We start from the raw sequence: 22,337 nt of genomic DNA on the forward strand, positions 1-22,337 counted from the left end.
GTCTGATGGGCGCCCCCACGTTTCCTTCTTTGTTTCAATTGTCTAGGTGCCCCCTGAGCCTCAAGCTCAACCCTATCACGAGAAGATTTTCTGCAGTGGCTCTTTGCCCCTCCGGGACTCTATAGAGGGATGGGAGGGAGACTGCCACGACTGAGATTCTTGGGGGGGCGTGGGTCCGGGTTAGACCGAGGGGATCGCCAGGTCTCTGGGCACATGGAGAGAGCGTCTAACATGGCGGCGGCTGCGAGGAGAGGGAAGCGCTTTACAGGAGCTGCATTGTGAGCACAAAGCGAAAGCAGAGGGGGAGGGCAGAGACCAGGCAGCCGCCCTGGCTGGCCTTCCTCGCCCCCCCCTCCAAAAAACAGTCGAGCCACACCCACAATTTTTTGGATTCAATAGTTGGCCGTTCTAGGTCACGCCGTGAGGTTGATCTTCAAGTAGGCCTTTTGTTTCATGCTTTCAGTGCAGGGCAGTGTACCAACTCTGTTTAGAGCGACACGTGTGTGTGTGTATGTGTGAGTGTGTATATATGTGTGTGGGTGTATATGTATGTAGAGAAAGGGTCTCAGTAGAGTGAATAACTCAACGTTCAGTAAGACTGGTGGTGGAAAGGAAGAAGCAAATCAGTAGTACAGAAAATGGGGTAATTACATCTGACTTGTGCAAACTTTTTGCCTTTTACCTTAAAAATAATAACTTTGCTTGAATAACGTCCGCTTGTTTGCTTCTAGTAAAATATATTTATTATATCATTTTGAATTTTGTTGAAGTTATTTAAGAATGTTTATTTAGCCACCCACCTAACAGTGTTACTTAAGATGTTGAGACTATTTAGCTAAAATTTGGGCCATAACAAATAACTTGAAGAAAATGGTGTAGGTCATAATTACTTTAATTGCTTTGTTCTATGATTTATTTTATATTTTTTGGGAGTTTTAAAACGAACATTTTTTAGGTGTGGTAACTAATCTGTCTCATTTTTCCAATTGGGAATTTTACTTGAATTTCTTAGATTTTATTTGAAATCAAGAGATGCTCTACTTGTGGATGTCTACTTTTTGGTGATACAACAAGTGTGGTTTATTATAAATGATAGAAATACTAGATTTATCAATAGCAATAGAAAGTATTTCACTTGTAAAGTAGCTACATTTAAATATGTAGTGGAATAAGCATACCCAAGGCCAGTATCTTCTGAGTCTGCCATCTGATTTAGTTTTTGCTACTCTGTTTGAACTTGAGACTTTAGGTCTTTTTGAAACCTCTTACTACAATAAGCAATCATGTCAATCTGGTTGATGCTAAGTGGTTTAATTTTCAAAATTCTTAGGAAATCCCTGTTTTCTTTTAGAATAGGAATCAAAAGATAAATAGTAACAATGTAATACTGTAAATATAGACACTTAAATGTAGATATTTATATTTTCATGACTCAAAAATAAAATTTCAAAGTTCTTACTGTAAAGTCAGGCACTGGATTAGCAGCCAACTTAGTTGTGAGGTGACTGAGTCTAGTGCTCCAAATGTGTATGGGAGTTTAGTTTATAAGCTCTATGAGGGCCTGACTCGTGTGTATGGATTCATATTATATACATAGCCTAACACCCGCCCCCTCAGCCCCCCCTTAGAGAGGAGAAAGTAATGTAACTGTTACTGCAGAGATTATAGACTAGGCTGTGAAAAGTTCCTTGTATCGGTGGAGAAAAAAACTACACAAAGTAACAAAAGTATTTCATATTTTCTCCCCCCCCTCCCGGTCTTCTCAGTGTTCTGGATGCTAGTGGAAAGGTCAAATTACAGTTACTTTTTTTTAAAACTCACAGAATGAGCTACGTACTTGTTAAATAGTTAAGTTGGCAGTACTGATGTTGTGACTTAATTACTATTGAAATTAAGTTTTACTTTTTGAGAAACTCAAGGCGTTTGGATTTTTCTCTAAACACATCTGGTGTCTAGTTTAAATTGTATTTTTTCTGTATCTAGATGATTTACTGTATGCAAGGATTTAACTGATTTTTCAGTAGTGAGTGAGCATTTCTGATACACCTAAAATAGGATTTACTTTACAAATCAGTTTTGAACCTTTGTAGAAATCCTTATGCAGTAAAGTAAGATATTTATAACTGGATTTCTTTTTACTTCAGTCTACTTAGCAACTTAATATTTGAGCTGTATTTCAGACTTGACTATTCATGAGAGTCTTCTGGACAAGATCATTTTTAATGGATTCTAAAATCAAGTATCCTGACCAAAATTACTACCAAGATATGTAGTATTACTTTAAGACTTGGAGAATTGCAATAATTTTATTACACTTCATTTATAAAATACAAAGTTATTTGTTAATTTTCTAGTAAGTTGAGCCATGATTGGAAAGCTAAGCGTCTGTTCAGTGAAAATGCATGCTTAACATTAATGAAATATGATCCTATTATGTAATGCAACTAAATGGCCTGGTAGTTTTTGAAATTTGGGCTAATAAAACTAGGTGTGTGTTTAGCAAAGAGAAGAAATGCAGTTATAATTGAAAGAATGAAGTGCAGAACTCCATTTACAGATCTTTTAACTTTTATAAATAATAATCAGTTGTGTGCCTAGTTTTCTTCATCAGTTTGTTGTTGTGGAATTGGGCTCTAGGCTATGCAAGATGGTAGGACAAAGCCTTAATATTAACTGAAGAGAGAGCTCATTTATATGGTAAGAAGTAATCAGTTTAATGTAGAATAAATGATGTTTTAATAGATGACATTTAAAATTTTTATGCTTTTTGGAAATATGAAATCACACTAGTGAATTTGGTAGGTGAAAGATTAACCAAGTGTTCTCTTGCAAGACAGTCTGGCAGCTTTGTAACCAATATGTGACCAGAAGTGATAGCCAAAGTGTACTTACTGTTTTCCATACTACTCCCTAAAGTCTTTTTGCTCTTTATATCTTTTCAGTTAATATACTGAAAAAGGATGCTGTCGTTGTTAGAGAAGATAACATTTCTTTACAGAGCACTGCAGTGTGCCTCTACTTAGAATATTCAGTGCAGCTGTTGTACAGAATTTCTTTGTTAAGTATTTTGAAATAAAAGCATTCTTAATGGTTTTGTAAGTAAAATCTTTCTTGGAGCTAACATCTGAAGTTTTTCTTGACAGAGTTAAAAATCTCTGATGTATTCGCTTCTCCCATTGGTTGCATGAACTATTTCTCTGCAATGCAGAGGGCAAGATTACTTTGTTTTGCATTCACCTTGTCACAGGAAAAAAAAAAAGCATTTCTAATGCTTCATTTGTTTCTCTCTGCCTGCCTGCCTGGGTGTAGGTGTGTGTGTGTGTGTGTGTGTGTGTGTGTGTGAGAGAGAGAGAGAGAGAGAGAGAGAGAGAGAGAGAGACCGAGGGAGAGGGAGGGAGAGAGAAGTATTTAAAATGAATTTAAAAAGGAAAAGATGTGAATTTCCTCATGTGATAACACTGGTTTTTTTTTTTTTTTCTTGCATGAGAGTAGAATCCCAGGTATTGTAATGAGGATGAATTGGTTTAACCTGAGCATGTTATTTTACTCTAGATAATTCCCATGTGTCAACTATTTCTGTCTGAATACATTTCGTGTGACTTAGAGATTAAACATACAATCTGTCATAATTTTATGTACTTAATGTTTAGTTTACATTTAGGGGGATTAGTACTATTTCATCTTTAAAAAAATTAAATATTTTTAAATGTTAAAATTATAACAACATGGTGTTAATTTTATTACCGTATTGTTAATAGAATCTAAGATATTTTAAGATCTTAAAGTCATTTTAGGATTTGGTTGAATTCATTTTACAGAAGAGTAAATTGAGATGCTCAGGTAAAATGACCCGGTTTGGAATGAGTGAGTTCCAAGGTCTCTTGTATTACGGGGGTGATTAGAATTTGTAATTTTCTGCAACATATGTAATTTTTCATGTTTAAGCTGGTCCTTTAGAACTAAGTGAGGCTTTTTACTTTAAATCTTTTAATTAGAATTCCTCTGTTTTAAAAAGCTGAAAGCAAAAGGACAAAGCTTTTCATTTCTTCATTGTAAACCTTTATTACTATCCTGTTAAATTTGTGTTTGTAGGCTGTTCAGGTAATGGGGTCTTGAGAATAACAGTATAGGTAAAGTCCCATTGTATCAGGTATCATTGGGACATCTGTATTGTTGTAACGAAATGAACTTCTTAAATTCTGAAGTGTCGCTTTATGTGTATGTAAGCCTCAAGCCCACATTTGCTCCTCTCGACTCAGGCTTGGTATGCTGTAGACCAGATAATTTGGGAAAAGCATTACCAGTAGGGGGAAGTAGGAGGTGTGTCAACCTTTCCATCTTAATTCTTGTATTCCAGGCTTCTGGGTATTTTTTAGTAATTGGTCCCATTTTCTGGGGGCAGTGAATTGTATGTAAGCAGTAGAGAAGGATGAGAGGTGCACCAGAAGAGACATTCAGCCAAAGTTGGAATTGTAAATTGTTTGGCATCTGTTCATTTCTTTATTTCTCCCACTAGCTACACCGGTGCTTTTGTTGGATAGAGTATGAGTGTAAAAACATACATGAAGGAGACTATAGGGCAGAGTTCAGAATTCATACTTCCTGAGGAAAAGGGAAGGTGTGCTTCTTGGCCATGCTCAGCTGAAGTAGTCTGTTTCCTTTAATGTCCTGTACTATCTATTATCTCTGTACTTCCTTGACATTTTTGTATTGTTTTATGTTCTTACCTTTTGTATTTTTCTAAATAGGTAGTTAAGCTCCTCTGGGGCAGAGATTATAGATTATATCACACGGTGCCTTACGGGTGGTAAATGCTAAATAAATATTTGTTAGTTCAACTGAATCATATAGAAATATTTGTAGCTTCATCAACAAAACCCTATTAGGATGGAGTAATCCATGAGGGAGAAAATGCTTTTTGTGCAGAGCTATTTACTGCAGTGTTTTTACTGAAATGGAATTTTTCCTGGAGAATTTTCTTTTCTTTTGATTTATTTTTTAAGTGAGTAGCATTGATGAGTAGGCAACTAGAGCACATTTTAAAATCTTGGTACAATAAGCATGATTTGTAAATAGTCTTAGGAAGGGGGACATAGATCATTCTTGGTATTAGAACTATTATAAATAATTAGAAATTTCATTGTATTTCCCTTAATATTGTTATACAGACATAGAAGTAACTGAAATATACTTTAATCATTGAAAAAACCTTTTGGTCTCCATTTTAAATGAATTACAGTTCTCATCTTTTTACATAGAGTTCTCAACAGAGTGTATAAAATCATCCTAATGAGTAGTTTGGTTAAAGCAACCAGTAGTTCAAAAGATATTAATTGAGATTATCAGTAATCATTTGGTTTTCAAATGTACAAGCTTTAGACTTCTTAAAATAATTCAAAGTAGGTGATTCTGGAACTCTTCAACATTATACTTTTTTGTTTTCCTACTAGAGTCAGCTGCTTCCATTCATTCAGACGTAACCACATAATTATAGCCATGGACAAAGAATAAGGAATTTTACAGGATTACCTTTTACCTTTTTTTTTTCCTTTTCAGTGGGACAAAAGTCTTAACCAGATTAGACTCCTGGTTACTTTTTTGCTTGAAAAGCTATCTTACAGTGGGATCTTAGATAACCTCTAATTTAACGTTCTCTCTTAATGTTTAAGAAATCCTGCATTGTTGACAAGTATTCACTCAGTTTCTGCATTAATCAGTCTCAGTCCTATAGGGCCTGGTAGAATGCTCATTTCTCAATCTGTTTCATTATTGGACAATTCTTTAAGATCTTGATGTTAGAGTCACTTCTCAACCCACCCTTCCCCCGCTCCCCACAGTATTTAATACTAACTTTGTTTTCTGGAGCAGCTCAGACTTTTACAATGTGAGAAGGCTTCCAGCATTTGAAGAGCTGTTACAGATCATCCATGGATTGTAGTATATGTTCTCTCTGCCCTCTTTTTTACTTTTGGAAACTTTTGTTTCTTAATATCTTTCCTGTCTCCTGTGAATTTTTTTACTAGTAACTCATTGTCAGTTGTCACCTGGAGGGTGAACAGGACGCAGTCAGCTGCCTGCCATTATGTGGGCAAAGTCAGAATTGATATTTCTAGGTGAAGAACAGGGAATATAGGGATTGGAGACTTGAAATAGTATATGGAAAGGCCACTGAAGATTATGGAAAGTTTAGAAGAAAAGAAATCCTAATCTTTTGCATTTTGTATTTGTCTTTCTATAGGTTTTCAATACTGTAGAAGTGATTTATTTAGCCTGGAGACACAAAATAACTTATAGATAGGTGCTCTTATTATTGTTATTTTAGGCTTCATTTTTAACTTTTCTGTTTCAGTTTGGAGATCTCTTTGAGACCAGAGGTTTACATAGTTTCTTGGACAGCCAAGCTAGTTTTTTCAGATGTTGTCCCCTCCTACTCTTTTTTGTTGTGACTGTTTATAATTGTGTAGTTAAAGATTTTTGGTTTTTTGGAGTCTCTTTTGCTATTTCTTTTTAATTATGTAATTTTAAAATATTTTCTTTATTCATTTATGGAAGTTGTCGGATGTAAGAGGAAGGAAGGAAAGCTCAGGAGGATAGCTATTTTGGATATTTATCTTCTGGCACTCTCATTGCACTGTCCTGAATTTTTAAAAAGACATTTCAGTAAAGTAACTTTTGTGGTCATGAAAAAATCTTTGGGAATAATGGGAGATCTAGTTGTACTGCGATTCAGTAACATAATACTACTCTGGAGAAAGGAAGGGAGGAAAACAGCAGGGTAAAAATGAAATGTAGCAGTGGCTAGAATCCAGAGTGACGTAAAGGAGGAACATATTGAGGCACAGATGATTTTTCTAAGATTGATGACCTTAGGCAAGTTATTAACTGCCCTGTCTTTCAGGTTCTAGTTAGATGAATATGATTGATAATAGCCCTTGCTGATAGGGTTAGCTGCCTGATATTTTAAATTTGAATGTCACATAGTGAATACTGTCTACAGACAGGAGATAGGGTGGGACTGGGCAGTACTTCTTGGGGTAATTATTTCTTAGGACCACGTTGTCTTTTTGTTGTTGTTGTTGTTTTTTGTTTTTGAGATTTTAGAGTGCATGGGCAGAAACAGGGAGGGGCAGAGGAAGAGAGAGAAGCAGACTCCCCACCCAGCAGGGAGCCTGAAGCAGGGCTTGATCCTGGAGGACCCTGGGAACCTAACCTGAGCTGATGGCAGACACCCAACTGACTGAGCCACCCAGGTGCCCCCACATACTGTCTTTTGACATTTATTGGGTATAGTCATATCTCTATCCTGTGGTTCTCCTTTAGAGACTGGATAATCTGAGAAATGGCCTGCTATTTATCTTCCTCATGTGGTGCTATAAATGAATGTTTAATACTCTCAGGATGCTCAGGAGTTTGAAAAGGAACACTAAATCGAATTTCAAGATAGAATCTCAGAGGACAGGTTTTTGTTACCAGTGTTACCAGGCTTTCTGATAAAGTACCTTTTTATGCTAGGAAAACAGCTCCATTTTCCAGAAAAGATACTTAATATTCATTTTATATGGATGCTATGAGTGATTGACCAGTTTGTTAGTACTAGGTGTTAGGTAGCCATGTTCTTTCTAGCTTAGGGAAGAAAAAAGCTGTGTTTGTCTGGAGCCATTTGCTTCTGTACTTGCCACTTTGCGCTCATTGGAGTTAATGTTGGATCAGTCATTGTGAAAAGCAAGTTATTTACATATTGATTTAGTTCATACTGTAAATTTAACCCCAAATGAAGAGTTTTTCTGCTTGGACTTTAAGCCATTTGAATGGGAAGTGACAATAGGAATGAAGCCAGCTACGATAGTGTCGTTTGTCTTCGAGTTATCTACCCTTGGGACTATTGTAGATACCAGGTCTTTTTTTTTTTTTTTTTAATCTCTGAAAATTACTTAGGAGTGAGCGGGGATTGGAAGCCACCCTCATTTTGAAAGGCAGAAAATTAGACCAATTGATTGTCCTAAGAGGCGTTCTGTTATTAGTGTGAAATTTGGCACTCACCAGTGAGTTTAATTATAAAGTGCTCTGAACTTCTGGACAGTGCACAATTTAGTAAAAGTACTACTGTGAATGGAAGATGGTAATCCTTCAATGTTCAGATCATAAATGGACCTTATGTAAATGACTAGGTTAAATAGATTTATAAGCTGGTTTAGAAAACCATCATTCAACAAGTTTTCTGAATTTGTTTAAAGCTAAGCCTTCAAGTAAACAAATTGAGGCTAACATATAGTGATCTTTATGGTCACAATTTGTATCAGATGTTTGATTCAAAATAATTTCTTATATCTGTATTCTGCTGGATTATTACAAGAGAATTACAGTGTGTTTGATTTGGGTGAGTTGAACTTAAGCACACATTAGAATCGCCCAGAGGGCTTGGCAAAAAAAAAACACAGATTGCTGGGTCCCACCCCCAGAGGCACCTGGGGTGGTACCTGAGAATTTACATTTCTTTCTTTCTTTCTTTCTTTCTTTCTTTCTTTCTTTCTTTCTTTCTTTCTTTCTTTCTTTTCTCTTTTCTTTTTTCTTTTCTTTTCTTTCCTTTCTAATTTTTTTTAAGTGATCTCTATACCCAACGGGTTCGAACTCACAACCCCAAGATCAAGAGTCTCATGCCCCGGGGCGCCTGGGTGGCACAGCGGTTAGGCGTCTGCCTTCGGCTCAGGGCGTGATCCCGGCGTTATGGGATCGAGCCCCACATCAGGCTCCTCTGCTACGACTGCTTCTTCCTCTCCCACTCCCCCTGCTTGTGTTCCCTCTCTCCCTGGCTGTCTCTATCTCTGTCAAATAAATAAAATAAATAAATAAATCTTTAAAAAAAAAAAAAAAAGAGTCTCGTGCCCCACCTACTGAGCCAGGCCATCCAGGCACCTTGAGAATTTACATTTCTAACAAATTCCTAGCTGGTGCTGATTACTGCCGTTTTGGAGACCACACTTTGAAAATCACTGACTTGTAGATCAATACAGGGTCTCTGCTATGTACAGATCTAATTATGTGTAATAGGCAACAGAGATCCCCCTTAGTTCAAATTCCATGGTGATAAAGTCTTATACACCCAAGCAGCCAGAAGATCCTGTATGATACTGATAAAGAACAACCCCCCCCCCAAAAAAACCCTAGTGCTCTTTAATGTAGAACAGTTTTTTAATTGTCCCTGCAGTCTTAGTAAATTTTAGTTTCCTCAAATGAGGGCTATTTATTAGGAACTTTGACCAGACTCAGCATCTTGGTTTTTTGAAGATTGGGCCAGGACAAGGGGACAGGATATTTATAACGGTAGTATAGCAGGTGTTAATGGCTATAGAGGAACAAATGTAAAGCTATAATGAAACTTTTGTTTTATTATGGTTAGAAAAATTATAAAAGACCTGTAGTTTCCATTCATGTAATTAATGACATATTTTGTTTGCATCACTAAAGCTATAGTAATTCAACTCAACCAGGCATAAAGAACTGTGGTCAGCTTTTGAAAATCCTCTGTTAAAGATCCTTGAGATTTTTCAGTTACATCCTGATTTTTTAACATGTTTCTTCTGTTACAGTTAACTGTCATTTCTTGTGTCAGTGGCAGTCTTCCCTTTAAAAAGTATGGCTCTTAAATTATTATGGATTGAAAAATTTGAAACCTGTTATAGCAATACAGAAATAAAGAGAAATAGATGTAGGAGTTTTAATGAAATAGATCTTTGTTTTCACTTTTAATGTTTTTCCAGTTACTCCTCTGTGATAGATTACTCCCAAAACTTACTCCATTTTATGATGCACACAGATTCTGCCTGTCAGGGATTCAGACAGGGCACACAGTGGGGTTGGTGTCTCTGCTCTGTGATTACCTGGGGGCTCAGCTGGGAAGACTAAGGCTTGTTCACTCACATGTCTGATGCCTAGGTTAGAATGACTCTTAACACTAGGATTGCTGATCAGAATTCTTATATAAGACCTCTTCATGGCTTGGCTTCTTCATAGCATGGCAACCTCAGGGTTATTGGACTTCTTATGGAATAGCTTGGAGCTCCAAATATGAGTGTTGTTAGTGACTAGCAAACAGGACAGCGGTACGTTGCTGTTATGATACAGCCTTGGAAGTTTACAGGATCGCTTCCACTGTACTCTGTTGGTAGAAGCCCACTTAATACAGTGGCAGGGGAGTTGGACCACTTCTACATGGGGCAGTGCCAGGGTCACATGGTAGAAGAGTATGTAGAACCGTAGATGTATCCGTCTTTGGAAAATGTAATCTGCCATAGAGTTGTGGGTTGGGTGAATATTAAATTTGTTAATCGTGTACAAAATTGGAGTTTTTCTGCTTTAGGATAGGTTGTCCTGGTAGAGGATAGTATAGATTCATATTCAAGGATTATTATAGGTTAAAGTCCTGGCAGTATACTGAAATCTGTCATTCTTCTTGTATAACATGAAATTTTAGTTAATTAATTAATTTAATTAATATAATTTTTAATTTTAACTGTATGTGTTTATTGCAGAATATCTAAATGTACAAAACAAAGCAAAAGGAAAAAAGTTCCACCTATAATTCTACCACTCAAGTACCATTCTTAACATTAAAAAAACTTTTCATATGTATCTTGTACATTTTTTAGGAATTTGATTTGAGATCCATTTTAATTGGCATGTATGTTTTAAGTTCTTAAGACATTAAATGATAAAGCTAAGCTAGGTATGTAAAACTCTACCCTATTAGCGATATGTAGTATACTCAACTCTGTTACTTCAGATTTACCAACAGCTTCTTTGAAAAATGTATAAAAAGGGAAGATAATAAATGCCAGGTATAAACTAATAGCAGTTTTTCTTTTGCCTAGTAATGTATTCAGGATTTTTACTGTACTAGCACTACATTTCGGGCTCTCTTTCCATTCTCATATCTTCTGTTATCTGCATATTTCTAAATAGAGGAATTTTGACTATAATAAAGTATTATTATACCCTAAGTCGTTGGCATTAAAAGCAAATCTTGTTGGTTTCTTTATTTCTTAAAAGAAAAGTAACCTACCCTTTTGAAAAAGAGAAGGGACTACCTTTTTTCATCCTCAAAGAGTGTTCAGAGGAAGTTAAACATATCTTTTGTACCTGGAATTAGGCCTGCTTTCATTTTTCAACCATAGACAAATTTTATACCTTTCCAGCTGGAGGTTATTGTGCGAAATAATCCACCTAAGAATACAATTGGATGCTTTCATCAGCCTTTAATGTTTTAATGTTTATCTTGGTTTTATTTACCTATAAGATAACTAAGGAATTGTTACAACTTTTTTTTTTTTTTAAGATTTTATTTATTTATTTGAGAGAGAGCGAGAACAAGCAGGGAGAGGGGCAGAGGGAGAGGGAGAAGCAGGCTCCCCACTCTTCCGGGAGCCGGACATGGGGCGTGATACCAGGACCTCCAGGATCATGACCTGAGCCCATGGCAGATGCTTAACCAACTGAGACATCCAGGCGTCCTTTTAGGCTTTTTAATTAGGGTGGAATGGTTATGCAAGTTGACTAATGTTTCTGGTACAGAGAAAATGGATCATTTGACCTAAACTAATTAGTATTGTTTTTAAACTTGTTTCTTTGAACTCGAGTGTATTTTGTTAGATTTTGTATTTTATTTCATGGTTAATTTTTAGTTTTGCTAAGGGTTAGGAACAATATATGTTCATAGTTTATTGTGATTATATTAATTAACAATATTTTCCCCCCTTGGGTTGCCTGGGTGGCTGAGTCGGTTGAAGTGTCCAACTCTTGATTTCAGCTCAAGTAATGATCTCAGGGTTGTGAGATTGAGCCCCATGTCGGGCTCCATGCTGGGTGTGGAGTTGGCTTAAGATTCTTCCTCTCTCTTCATCTGTCCCTCCCCCCTCTTAAAAAAAATTCTCCCCCTTAATTCTGATTTCTATTTACTCCCTCTCCTCTGACCTTTAAAACAATGTCTGAATTCTTGACTTTTGCATTACCTGGATATCTTTTCTTTGGGGTCTTATCAAATAGTAGTAGCCTGGGAAACTGCCAAAGTTTTCATTTTAGTGAAAATAAAGATGACTTAAACCAGAGGTTAATTTTCTGTTCCCACTATCACACATTTAATTCCATTTGTGAGAAAATAAAGCGAAGCTGTTGACTAGCACAGTATCCGTAGGTGATGTGATAGCTGAAGTATCGTGTTGTTCAAAAGGAATGGATGAAGCACATCAAAGATAACATGCACTTGGGTCTATTCAGGAAAAATACACTCTTTTTATATCACTTAGCCACATGAATTCTTTGGCAAAGAACAGGAGAGAATTCAGCACTATAAAATGTCTGATATGCTCCTGTATAAGTAGGATTGTAACCAAATTGTGGCCCTCATGTGGGTAGGAACCATTTGTATAGGTCATCTGATGCCTCTTTTTTGAGAAACCTAAAGAATAAGCAATGTTGTGTCCTGTCACTGGCTTGTAGTACAAAATGCGGTATCATTCAGCAGGGGCTGGAGTATCTGCGTTCATTTTTTAGCTCACTGTTTATTAAACTAACTTATTTTATGCACTATAACTGAAATGAACTAAAAGGTATCTTTAGGACAAGATTTGAGACAAACTTAGAGGATTGTATGGTTTGTATTTCAGCATGGTTAGGTTGGTATATACTTAATGTGGGGCATAATTCTGTTTTTGTTTTTTGTTTTTTCTTTTAACATAGGGCAAGCTTGATGACTACCAGGAACGAATGAACAAAGGGGAAAGGCTTAATCAAGATCAGCTGGTAAAGATGCTACATTTATTAAAGACTATATGTTTGCTGTTTTTAATAAGAAAATTAATTTGTGGTTCTTTATGTTTTAGTAAAGTTGGGTTTTGTCTTTGTTATTTTAGGATGCCGTATCTAAGTACCAGGAAGTCACAAATAACTTGGAGTTTGCAAAAGAATTACAGAGGAGTTTCATGGCATTAAGTCAGGATGTAAGTAAAAGACTATATATGTTTACGAAATATTAAAAATAAGGAAGGCAGAAAATTTTCTTGTTTCATTGGGTTTCAGTCCTTGCATTACCATTGATAAGCTCTCTGCAAGTTGAGAGGATTGCATTCAGTTATACCTAAGATGCTTTCCAATTCTGTAAAGTTTAATGTAACACCTGAAAGATGCCTGAGAACCAAGGTTTCAGATATGACAAACTTAATATAGTAGTTACCCTAAAGATCTCATTGTTAAGAAATAATTAGCTTCTATATATATATATATATATATATATATATATATGTACATACACATTTATTTTCCATATATTCCTTGTATATGAACATTTATTTTCCATATATTCCTTTATGCCTAATGACCATCTTACAATTCTATTAACCATCAGAAAATAGAGTCTTGTTTTTGTATTTGGTAATCACGGTCTCCATTAGGGATATTAAGGAATGTGGCAGACTGGGATACATTGCTCTTGTATCAACTCATGATCCAACAAAGTGGTGTGTTTTTCCCATACATCTTTTGATGTGATAGAAGTCTTTGGGAACAGGACAAAAATTAAATACAAGCAAAGTCAAATAATTTGTTGAAAGTGGAGACCAGAAAATTCATATTCTTTTGAATTAGGGTTAGCTTATTTGGAGAAAGGTTAACAGCATTAAATACAAAGTTGCCTCAATTTGGTAAAATGAATAAACAAAACAATTTATTATGTGATGAGAGACATTGCAGTACAGAGATAAAAAGTTCTGATTCTGGAACCAGACTTGTTTGAACCTTCATTCTACCACTTTTACTAAATAGTTGTAGGATTTTGACTTATTGAACTTGTCTGTCCCTATAACGTTCAGGGTTTCCCAGAGAAACAGAACCAGTAGTGTCAAAAGAGAAGCAGGGAGAGGAGAGAGGCTGTCACACTGCTTCGGTTTTCTAATCTGTAAAGTGGCGATAGTAATGGTCCCTACCTCATTACAGGGTTGTGCTTGGAACAGTATTTCATGGCTAATATATTTCATGCACTTAATATTATTATTACTTACTAAATTTGATTAGAGGTGGAACATATTGATGATATCCCTCAAGATGGAATAAAGGAAACTTAATTTATACCCAACTAGGGAATTGTCCCACTTCACCTAGGTCAGAGCCTCAGGCTTGATGAATCCTGGCCAATTTCTTTTTCTGATTTCTTTAAAAAAATATGGACCATAGAAGTAGGATTGCTATACAGTTTAGTAAATAGAATCAGTCTATTTCTTAAGCTACTAACACTGTGTAAGTGACAGTACTTGTATTCTCCTTTGCTTCTAACACTGATGTTTTCAGGAACTTTTCACCGGGCATTTAAATTCATTGGCAGTCTTTTTATTGAACTTTAATCCTTTATTGCACTTTCCCACAATTGTTAAACACCTTTTTTGTTTTGCGTTCAAGAGTTCTTGGGGCGCCTGGGTGGCTCAGTTGGTTAAGCGTCTGCCTTTGGCTCGGGTCATGACCCCGGGGTCCTGGGATCGAGTCCCATGTCCAGTTCCTGGCTCCGTGGGGAGCCTGCTTCTCCCTCTCCCCCCTGCTTGTGCTCCCTCTCTCTCTCTCAAATTAAAAAAAAAGAGTCCTCTAACCTAGCTCCAGCCTACCTTTTCGAGTTTTCATATTCTTTCTTACTTGAATTGCTCATTTTATTCAAAGTGGCGTTCTTTATCTTTTACTTTGACTTATTTCACATTCCTGCCTCTCTTCCTATAATATTTCCTGCCTCGGGCTACTGGCTGCCTCTCTACCCTAAAATTACACACACACCCCCAGCCCCTGCTCCCCAGTGAGACTGAAAGCTCATCTATTTAAGAGTAGATGTCACTTTCTCCTTGAAAGCTTTCTGTACTGCCCTAACTTAGATTTCATCTCTTGTGTTCATATGCAGTATTCACTTGCTATTTATTGCTAAATATCGTTTAATCTGTTACCCTCTCTGCTGCCATCATAGATTTGTCTTATTTCAGACTTCATTGTTCTCTTAGGTCTCTCTTCCCCATTTCTCCATTTATTATACATTTCATATGTCTTTATTTGGTTTTCTTTGTCTCAGTTTATCTTAGCGAGGCTTGAGAAAGGGGAGAAGGTGGGACGGAAAATGCTTTTATGGCTCTTGAAAAGAGTAACCTTTCTTTGCCCCAAACCGACACTGTGCATGAACAAAGAGAGACCTAGAGACCTATTTGAGTTTGGTTGATGCTTTCCCTTTACCTTCCCAGGAAAGTAAAAGACTAGCAGAAGGAAAAGAATAGTGGGGAAAAATATGTGTATACTTAGCATATATCTTTCTTCCATTGCCACCTTCTTTTTCTCCTTATTCTTAAAAACAAGTCAGTTTCTTTTCTTTTTTAATTTATTAATGTTTTTAAGTAGGTTCCATATCCAGCATGGGGCTAGAACTCATGACCCTGAGATCAAGAGTCACATGCTTTACTGACTGAGCCAGCCAGGCACTCCATAGTCACTCTTTTCAGTAAGTTGAGATAATACAGTATTAGCATTGAATTGGGGGTGAGGAAGGCAGTGGTGGGTTGTAGCATCTCTTCGTGAGTCGGTAGTAGGTATTTACAGTGAAAAATTTGGACCATTGTCCCATAGAGGAGATGGATATAGGTAAGATGTTTTATTGTTGCTGTGTTTGGGTTTCTTTTTTAGTTGACTCGAGCTTAATTAGAAATTTTAATTTCTATACTTTTTATTATGAAAAGTGGCAAAACTAAAGAAAGGGATGTAATGAACACCTCTGTATCCATATTCATCTTCTACAGTTTTCATCTCATGGGCAGTCCTATTTCATATATACCCACACCTACTCCCTTGTTCCCTATCAGCTAGATTATTTAGAAGCAAATCCCAAATATATCCTCTTATTGGTAACGTTTCAGTAGTATTATACTTTATAGGGGAAGATGTGTTCTGATTTTCTTTTTTGTGCGTGTGTGTTCTGATTTTCTAACAACTATTTAAAACACATGATGTATTAAATATTAAACCCTTACTTGTACTTTGGGAATCATTGTTTTGTGTATCAGGATCACATACTCATTGAGCAAAATATGTCTTACTCATATTGGACCTGAAATTGGTTGAACTAAATTAGAAATTTTGTGAAATTCATTTCCATGTCTTACGCTTACATTTTTATTCAGATTCAGAAAACGATAAAGAAGACAGCGCGTCGGGAGCAGCTTATGAGAGAAGAAGCAGAACAAAAACGTTTAAAAACTGTACTTGAGCTCCAGTATGTTTTGGACAAATTGGGAGATGATGAGGTGAGAACGGACCTGAAGCAAGGTTTGAATGGAGTGCCAATATTGTCTGAAGAGGAATTGTCATTGTTGGATGAATTCTACAAATTAGCAGACCCTGAACGGGACATGAGCTTGAGGTATAGTGGTATTTGATAGTAGAAACTTCTAAATGTTGACTTGACAACGAAGAGGTAATTAATTAGCTTTTTAATTATTATTATAAGGTTGAGTGAGCAGTATGAACATGCTTCCATTCACCTATGGGACTTGCTGGAAGGAAAGGAAAAATCTGTATGTGGAACAACCTGTGAGTATTACCATTTTTTTATTTTGTAACTGAGAATCTTTAAAAATTAGTTTTCTATTTAAAAGTTAGTTAATTATGAAGAAATTTCAGAACTGTGTAAATAACTTTCATCTACTGTTTACTTTTGCTGTGTGTGTAAATAAGTCGAAATACATCTGTAGAGATGCGAACCCTAACTTAACATGGTTTTGTTTATAACTTTCCCTGCTTGAAGTGGACAGATTAACACCAAGTAGACTTTTCAGAGTTGTTGGTATTAGACAGGGACTGTTTTTTTTTCCTTAATTTTGAAATTTTGTTAAAAATACTTATTGTATGTCATACATTTTACTGATGGTCCTTGCCTTCGTCCTTCTTTAGTTTTTTTTTAGACTCCTGCTAATTTGAGGACATTAATTTTTTTTTTTTAAGACCTTAACCTCAACTGTGCAGTGCATTTGATTTTAAAGAAAACAAAGGGGCATTTAAGCTTCACTACCTCAGTAAATTAGGAATTTTAGGTTTATTTCCTTAGTAAATAAAGGAACAGGTTCTTTGCTATTTCTAAAGTTGATTTAGGGAAGTAGATTTTGAACATATTAAGGTGTAAAAGTATCTGTGTTTATACCTTATTTTTAGCTGTCCGGTGAAAAATTGGATAAAAAGCTTTAAGTGGCAAAACTGTATGATGTAATTTGGAGTTATTTGCTTTAAGGAAATGGGTAAATCAGATATGAGGAACCAACCTTTTTGTATCTTCTCATGTAAGAAATAATTTTCTTGGTTTGTTAACTTGTGTTGTTTACTGTATGTCTTTGTAAAAAATATATTTTGGCTTCTTAATTTTAGTTCTGCACCAGATATGTACTGAATTTATCATTTGAAGTTTGAATAGAAAGAAATCTACATGTGTTTATAAACTTGTTAGCTGAAAAAAGTAGTTTTAGGTCAAGCCTGATCAAATTTTCATGAGCATTACTGAGGAGTAATGGGTTAAATGTCTAAGCTTGTAGCTTATTTTGGTGTTATTTTCTGCCTAGTCTCGTTCACTCATCTTAGGACTGTAGCATCTTTATTGCTAATGAAAAGGTACTAATGAGCTCAAATTGGTGTTTTTATGTGTATTTAGTTTTCATGCATAAGTTTTTAAAATCAAATAGTTCTTAGTTATGACCCTCTGATGAAGAGGAAGGGAAACATGAAATGTTCTTTCAAAAAATTGTTAGTTTTATTGCTAACAGGATTAACTTTATGATATTGTGATACTGTCCTTGAAGTTTTATTTTTCTGTGAAGTGACCAATTAGGGAATAAATACATTCTACATACATAGGTACATTCTGCATGTGCTATATAAAGCCAGGAAATTGAGATTAATTCTTGACACATACCTTCACCTGCTGCCCTGCCCCCTTATATCCAGGTGTACCAAATTCTGACAGTTTTGCCTTTTAAATATCTTTTGAATCTATCTACTTCTTTTTCTTTTCCACTTTTCTGCCTGTTTCTTTTTTAATGCAATCTGTTAACTGAATCCACCCTTCCAGTCCCTCTTTAAATTCCTTTAATGGCTTTCTTTTAATTATATTTTACATATAGTTGTCTTTAACTTAAAGACCTTGCATGTTCTGGCACTTACCAGACTCGTCTTTTCTTTATTTTTTTTCTTACTCCCTATGCCTCAGCCATAGCACATGCTTTCATTTTCTGGTATTTGGCACCTTTTCTCTTTATACAGGGCTTTGTAAATGCTGTTGTCTCTGCCTTGAAACACTTCTCTCCTTTCTACAACTCATCTTCCAGATCTGTGCTCTTGCAGCACTTAACACACCAGGAAAGCCTCTCGTGTTTCTTCCTGCCTAGGTCCAATCCATTGTACCTCTGTGTAGTACTTTTCATGGATGTGATTTTACTGTTTTTGTATCTGATAACTCTTATCTATTGGACTATAAACTTAGGGAGGGCAGATACTGTATCTTTTACAAATCTTGTAACCCCATTGCCTACCACATTGCCCAACATATAGGTAGGTATTAAGTACATACTTAATGACTAAAACCTAATTATCAGCTTTTTGTTTTGAACTAACGTAAGTGTATAAAGTTTAATACTGATAGGTTCTTCTTGTTCTCTATCATTCCATAATTTCTATTGTTGGTGGACTTTAATGTTTTTTATATTTATGTTTCAGTAACAGTTGATAAGTTTTTTTCTTAGAGCAATATTTTGTAGCATGTTGAATCTTATTCAAGTCTTGCATCCTGAGATGGTCTAACTTTATAATTCATATTCAATTTTTAGATAAAGCTCTAAAGGAAATTGTTGAGCGTGTTTTCCAGTCAAACTACTTTGACAGCACTCACAACCACCAGAATGGGCTCTGTGAGGAGGAAGAGGCAGCCTCAGCACCTACAGTTGAAGACCAGGTAGCTGAAGCTGGTAAGTACTTAGGTGGATATAAGCTTTAGTTTATAGTCCTGCTTTTACTTCTTTTGCCACAAGTTCAAGCTATACATTTACTTAGTTACGTGCACATTGAGGTTTTTAATGAAACTTTAAGCATGACAAAATATTAAAACTGTATTAAGAGTTATTCTCAGAGGTATTAAATATCAGTCATTTAGGGGCATCTGGGTGGCTCAGTTCGTTGAGCGTCCCACTCGTGATTGCGGCTCAGGTTATGATCTCAGGGTTGTGAGATAGAGCCCTGAATCTGGCTCCATGCTGGGTGTGGAGCCTGTAAAGATTTTTTCCCTCTTTCTCTGCCCACCTCCCCCCCACCCCAAATATCAGTCATTTACTGGTTCAAATGTTCAACTGGATCACTATTACAAACTGATTTTTGTTGTTGTTGTTGCAGTATTGCTGGGCTGGAGTATAGGTGAGGGGAAATGTTGTATGGCTTTTTAAGTACATCGTGGCTGACATGCCCAGATTTATCGTTGTTTACCATGCTAGTGTATGAAGTGATGAATAGCATTAGGGCACGTGTGCATATATGTTGTGTGTATTTTAAATGTTGGGGTGATTATAACTCTTTAATCTTGAATTATAAATATCTCAATGGAAAAGGGTTCTTTTCCAATTAACTTTAACACCTAGCATAAACTAATAGGTAGGTAAGCACTCACCAGGAGTACTTTTTGATAAGTTGATAAATAAAATTCTGAGTACCATTAGAAGCATTGTCAGAGCATAAATTCTGTAGTGGTTAAAAAGCATGGTTTTTTTTTAATGTTTTTTTATTATATTATGTTAGTTACCATACAGTACATCCCCGGTTTCCGATGTTAAGTTTGATGATTCATTAGTTGCGTATAACACCCAGTGCACCATGCAATACGTGCCCTCCTTACTACCCATCACCGGTCTAATCCCATTCCCCCACCCCCCTCCCCTCTGAGGCCCTCAGTTTGTTTCTCATAGTCCATAGTCTCTCATGCTTCATTCCCCCTTCTGATTACCCCCCTTTCTTCCCCTACCGATCTTCCTAGTTCTTATGTTCCATAGATGAGAGAAATCATATGATAATTGTCTTTCTCTGCTTGACTTATTTCACTTAGCATTATCTCCTCCAGTGCCGTCCATGTTGCAGCAAATGTTGAGAATTTGTTCTTTCTGATAGCTGAGTAATAATATTCCATTGTATATATGGACCAAAAAGCATGGATTCTTGAATCAGACTGCCTGGATTGTAATCTTGGCTTTGACTCTCATTAGCTATGTAACTTTGGGCAAGTGACTGAATTTCTCTGTACCTCTGGTTCTGTTTAGAAAGTAGTGTATGAAGTATGTATATGGTACCTGCCACATAGTAAGCACTTAGGGAAGTGTTAGCTATTAGGTTGAAACTAGAAGGGAAGATTGCACACTGGTGGAATTTATGGTTGCAGATCAACATAAGGAAGTCTTCTTCCCACCTTTACTTTCACCAACTGATTAAAATAGTTAAGATTTTAATCTGTATGCTACTTTATAATATTACTTCTAAGGCTAGGGAGAGAGGTTTAAGCTTAACTCTTTATTGGCGTTATACCTAATCCAGAATAACTACTCTTGAACCTAATTAATTCTGGAGTAAATGGTTAAGAAAACTTCTAAATACATTGTTGTAAGAATGATTAAAATACAGAAACTTCTGTTAACTATAACTTTGTGAATAAATTCCGGCTATTAGATAGTAAACTGCTAACTTATTTGGAGTTTAAATGAATTGTTAATTTTAGGGGCGCCTGGGTGGCACAGCGGTTAAGCATCTGCCTTCGGCTCAGGGCGTGATCCCGGCGTTATGGGATCGAGCCCCACATCAGGCTCCTCCGCTATGAGCCTGCTTCTTCCTCTCCCGCTCCCCCTGCTTGTGTTCCCTCTCTCACTGGCTGTCTCTCTCTCTGTCAAATAAATAAATAAAATCTTTAAAAAAAAAAAATGAAGTTAATTTTAAAATGATTTTCTTACTCTTCATATCCGTCATCTTTTAACCTCTTAGAACCTGAGCCAGCAGAAGAATACACTGAACAAAGTGAAGTTGAATCAACAGAGGTATGATTTTTATTTAATGCTAGCTTTCTTTTTCTGTCTTTCAAGCAGAACTCTCAAACATTTACTTTGCTTTGCAGTATGTAAATAGACAATTTATGGCAGAAACACAGTTCAGCAGTGGTGAAAAGGAGCAGGTAGATGAGTGGACAGTCGAAACAGTTGAGGTAAGAGTTCTCTCGGTTGCAAGGTTGATGTCTTTTGTTTTTATTAGTAATTTTTATCTCCTAAGAACAAATTAAGATTGTTAGTCTTTTGCATTTTTAGTACATTTATTATCATAACAAACTTATTAAACATAACAAGATCATTATGTTTAAAAGATTATTTATACCTGTGGATGTTTAATAGAATCTCTTTGTTGATCCAGCTATAAAGAATTTATATAAAGTTATTTGTAACTTAGGGTTATTAGAGTACATGATTTGTGTGTTGTTGATACCAGGTTGCTCTAAAAATCTGGGCACCCACATGTATAGCTTTCAGAAAGGCCCACTTTCCAAGGGATATGTTGGAGTGTCATCTGGTTATCTAGTTTGGATGAAAACAGTGTCCCATGAAGCCCTTAGCAAGACAGTATGTATTTGCTGCATTATGCAACGCAGTTCAGAAATATTAGAGTGAGGGTTAGAGGAACAATAGATCTAAAAGATCTGTAGAATGGTGATTTATATAAGAGGGATGCAAACCTGGGCTTTGATTAAGTAGATTTGGTGTATGTTTTTAGGAGAGTGAGGGAATAGGTATATATTAGCATGGATATAGGGGTAGAAATGAATTATTAGCATGTTTGTTTTATTGAACATTAGGAATGAAAGGTATGTGTTGGCATAGTAGGAAAGTTTGGGAAGGAACAGTGCTTAGTAGTACTTTTTGGTTTTTACTAGGAGAGAAAAGTATATTATCATACTCAGTAATGTGCCAGTATGGTTTGTTCATAAGTACTTGGTAGGTAGGGCCTTTCTAAAGGCTAGCCAGGTGGAATTCTAAGGAATTTTTGAGCAACCCGATGTAGATGACAGATTAGTTGGTCTTCATAACAATTTAGGGAGTGATTATTATCTCACTATTGCTTATAAGAGAAATAAGGTTATGATTTATCCAGGCTCACCAGGTATGACTTGCCCAGGTTTAAAAGCCAGACAGACTGTAAATTTGAAAAATTAGTGAGATTTCCCAGAAAAGCAGGGAATTACTAGATAATAATCAGGAGAAATTACAGCTAGG

General features: G+C 36.1%; 1 protein-coding gene across 2 annotated transcripts in view; it reads left to right on the plus strand.

Moving 5' to 3' along the window:
• Positions 1-22,337, plus strand: part of CAPRIN1 (cell cycle associated protein 1) — a 37,145-nt gene that overhangs the window by 1,836 nt on the left and 12,972 nt on the right. For both annotated transcript variants that reach the window (XM_034645914.1, XM_011226744.3), the window contains exons 3-9: positions 12,733-12,795; positions 12,906-12,992; positions 16,188-16,426; positions 16,514-16,596; positions 18,876-19,013; positions 21,061-21,113; positions 21,191-21,277. In XM_034645914.1, the coding sequence (XP_034501805.1) occupies positions 12,733-12,795; positions 12,906-12,992; positions 16,188-16,426; positions 16,514-16,596; positions 18,876-19,013; positions 21,061-21,113; positions 21,191-21,277 (750 nt within the window). The remainder of the gene's footprint in view (positions 1-12,732; positions 12,796-12,905; positions 12,993-16,187; positions 16,427-16,513; positions 16,597-18,875; positions 19,014-21,060; positions 21,114-21,190; positions 21,278-22,337) is intronic.

Source organism: Ailuropoda melanoleuca, chromosome 16 (genome assembly GCF_002007445.2).
Source record: "Ailuropoda melanoleuca isolate Jingjing chromosome 16, ASM200744v2, whole genome shotgun sequence".
NCBI lineage: Eukaryota > Metazoa > Chordata > Mammalia > Carnivora > Ursidae > Ailuropoda > Ailuropoda melanoleuca.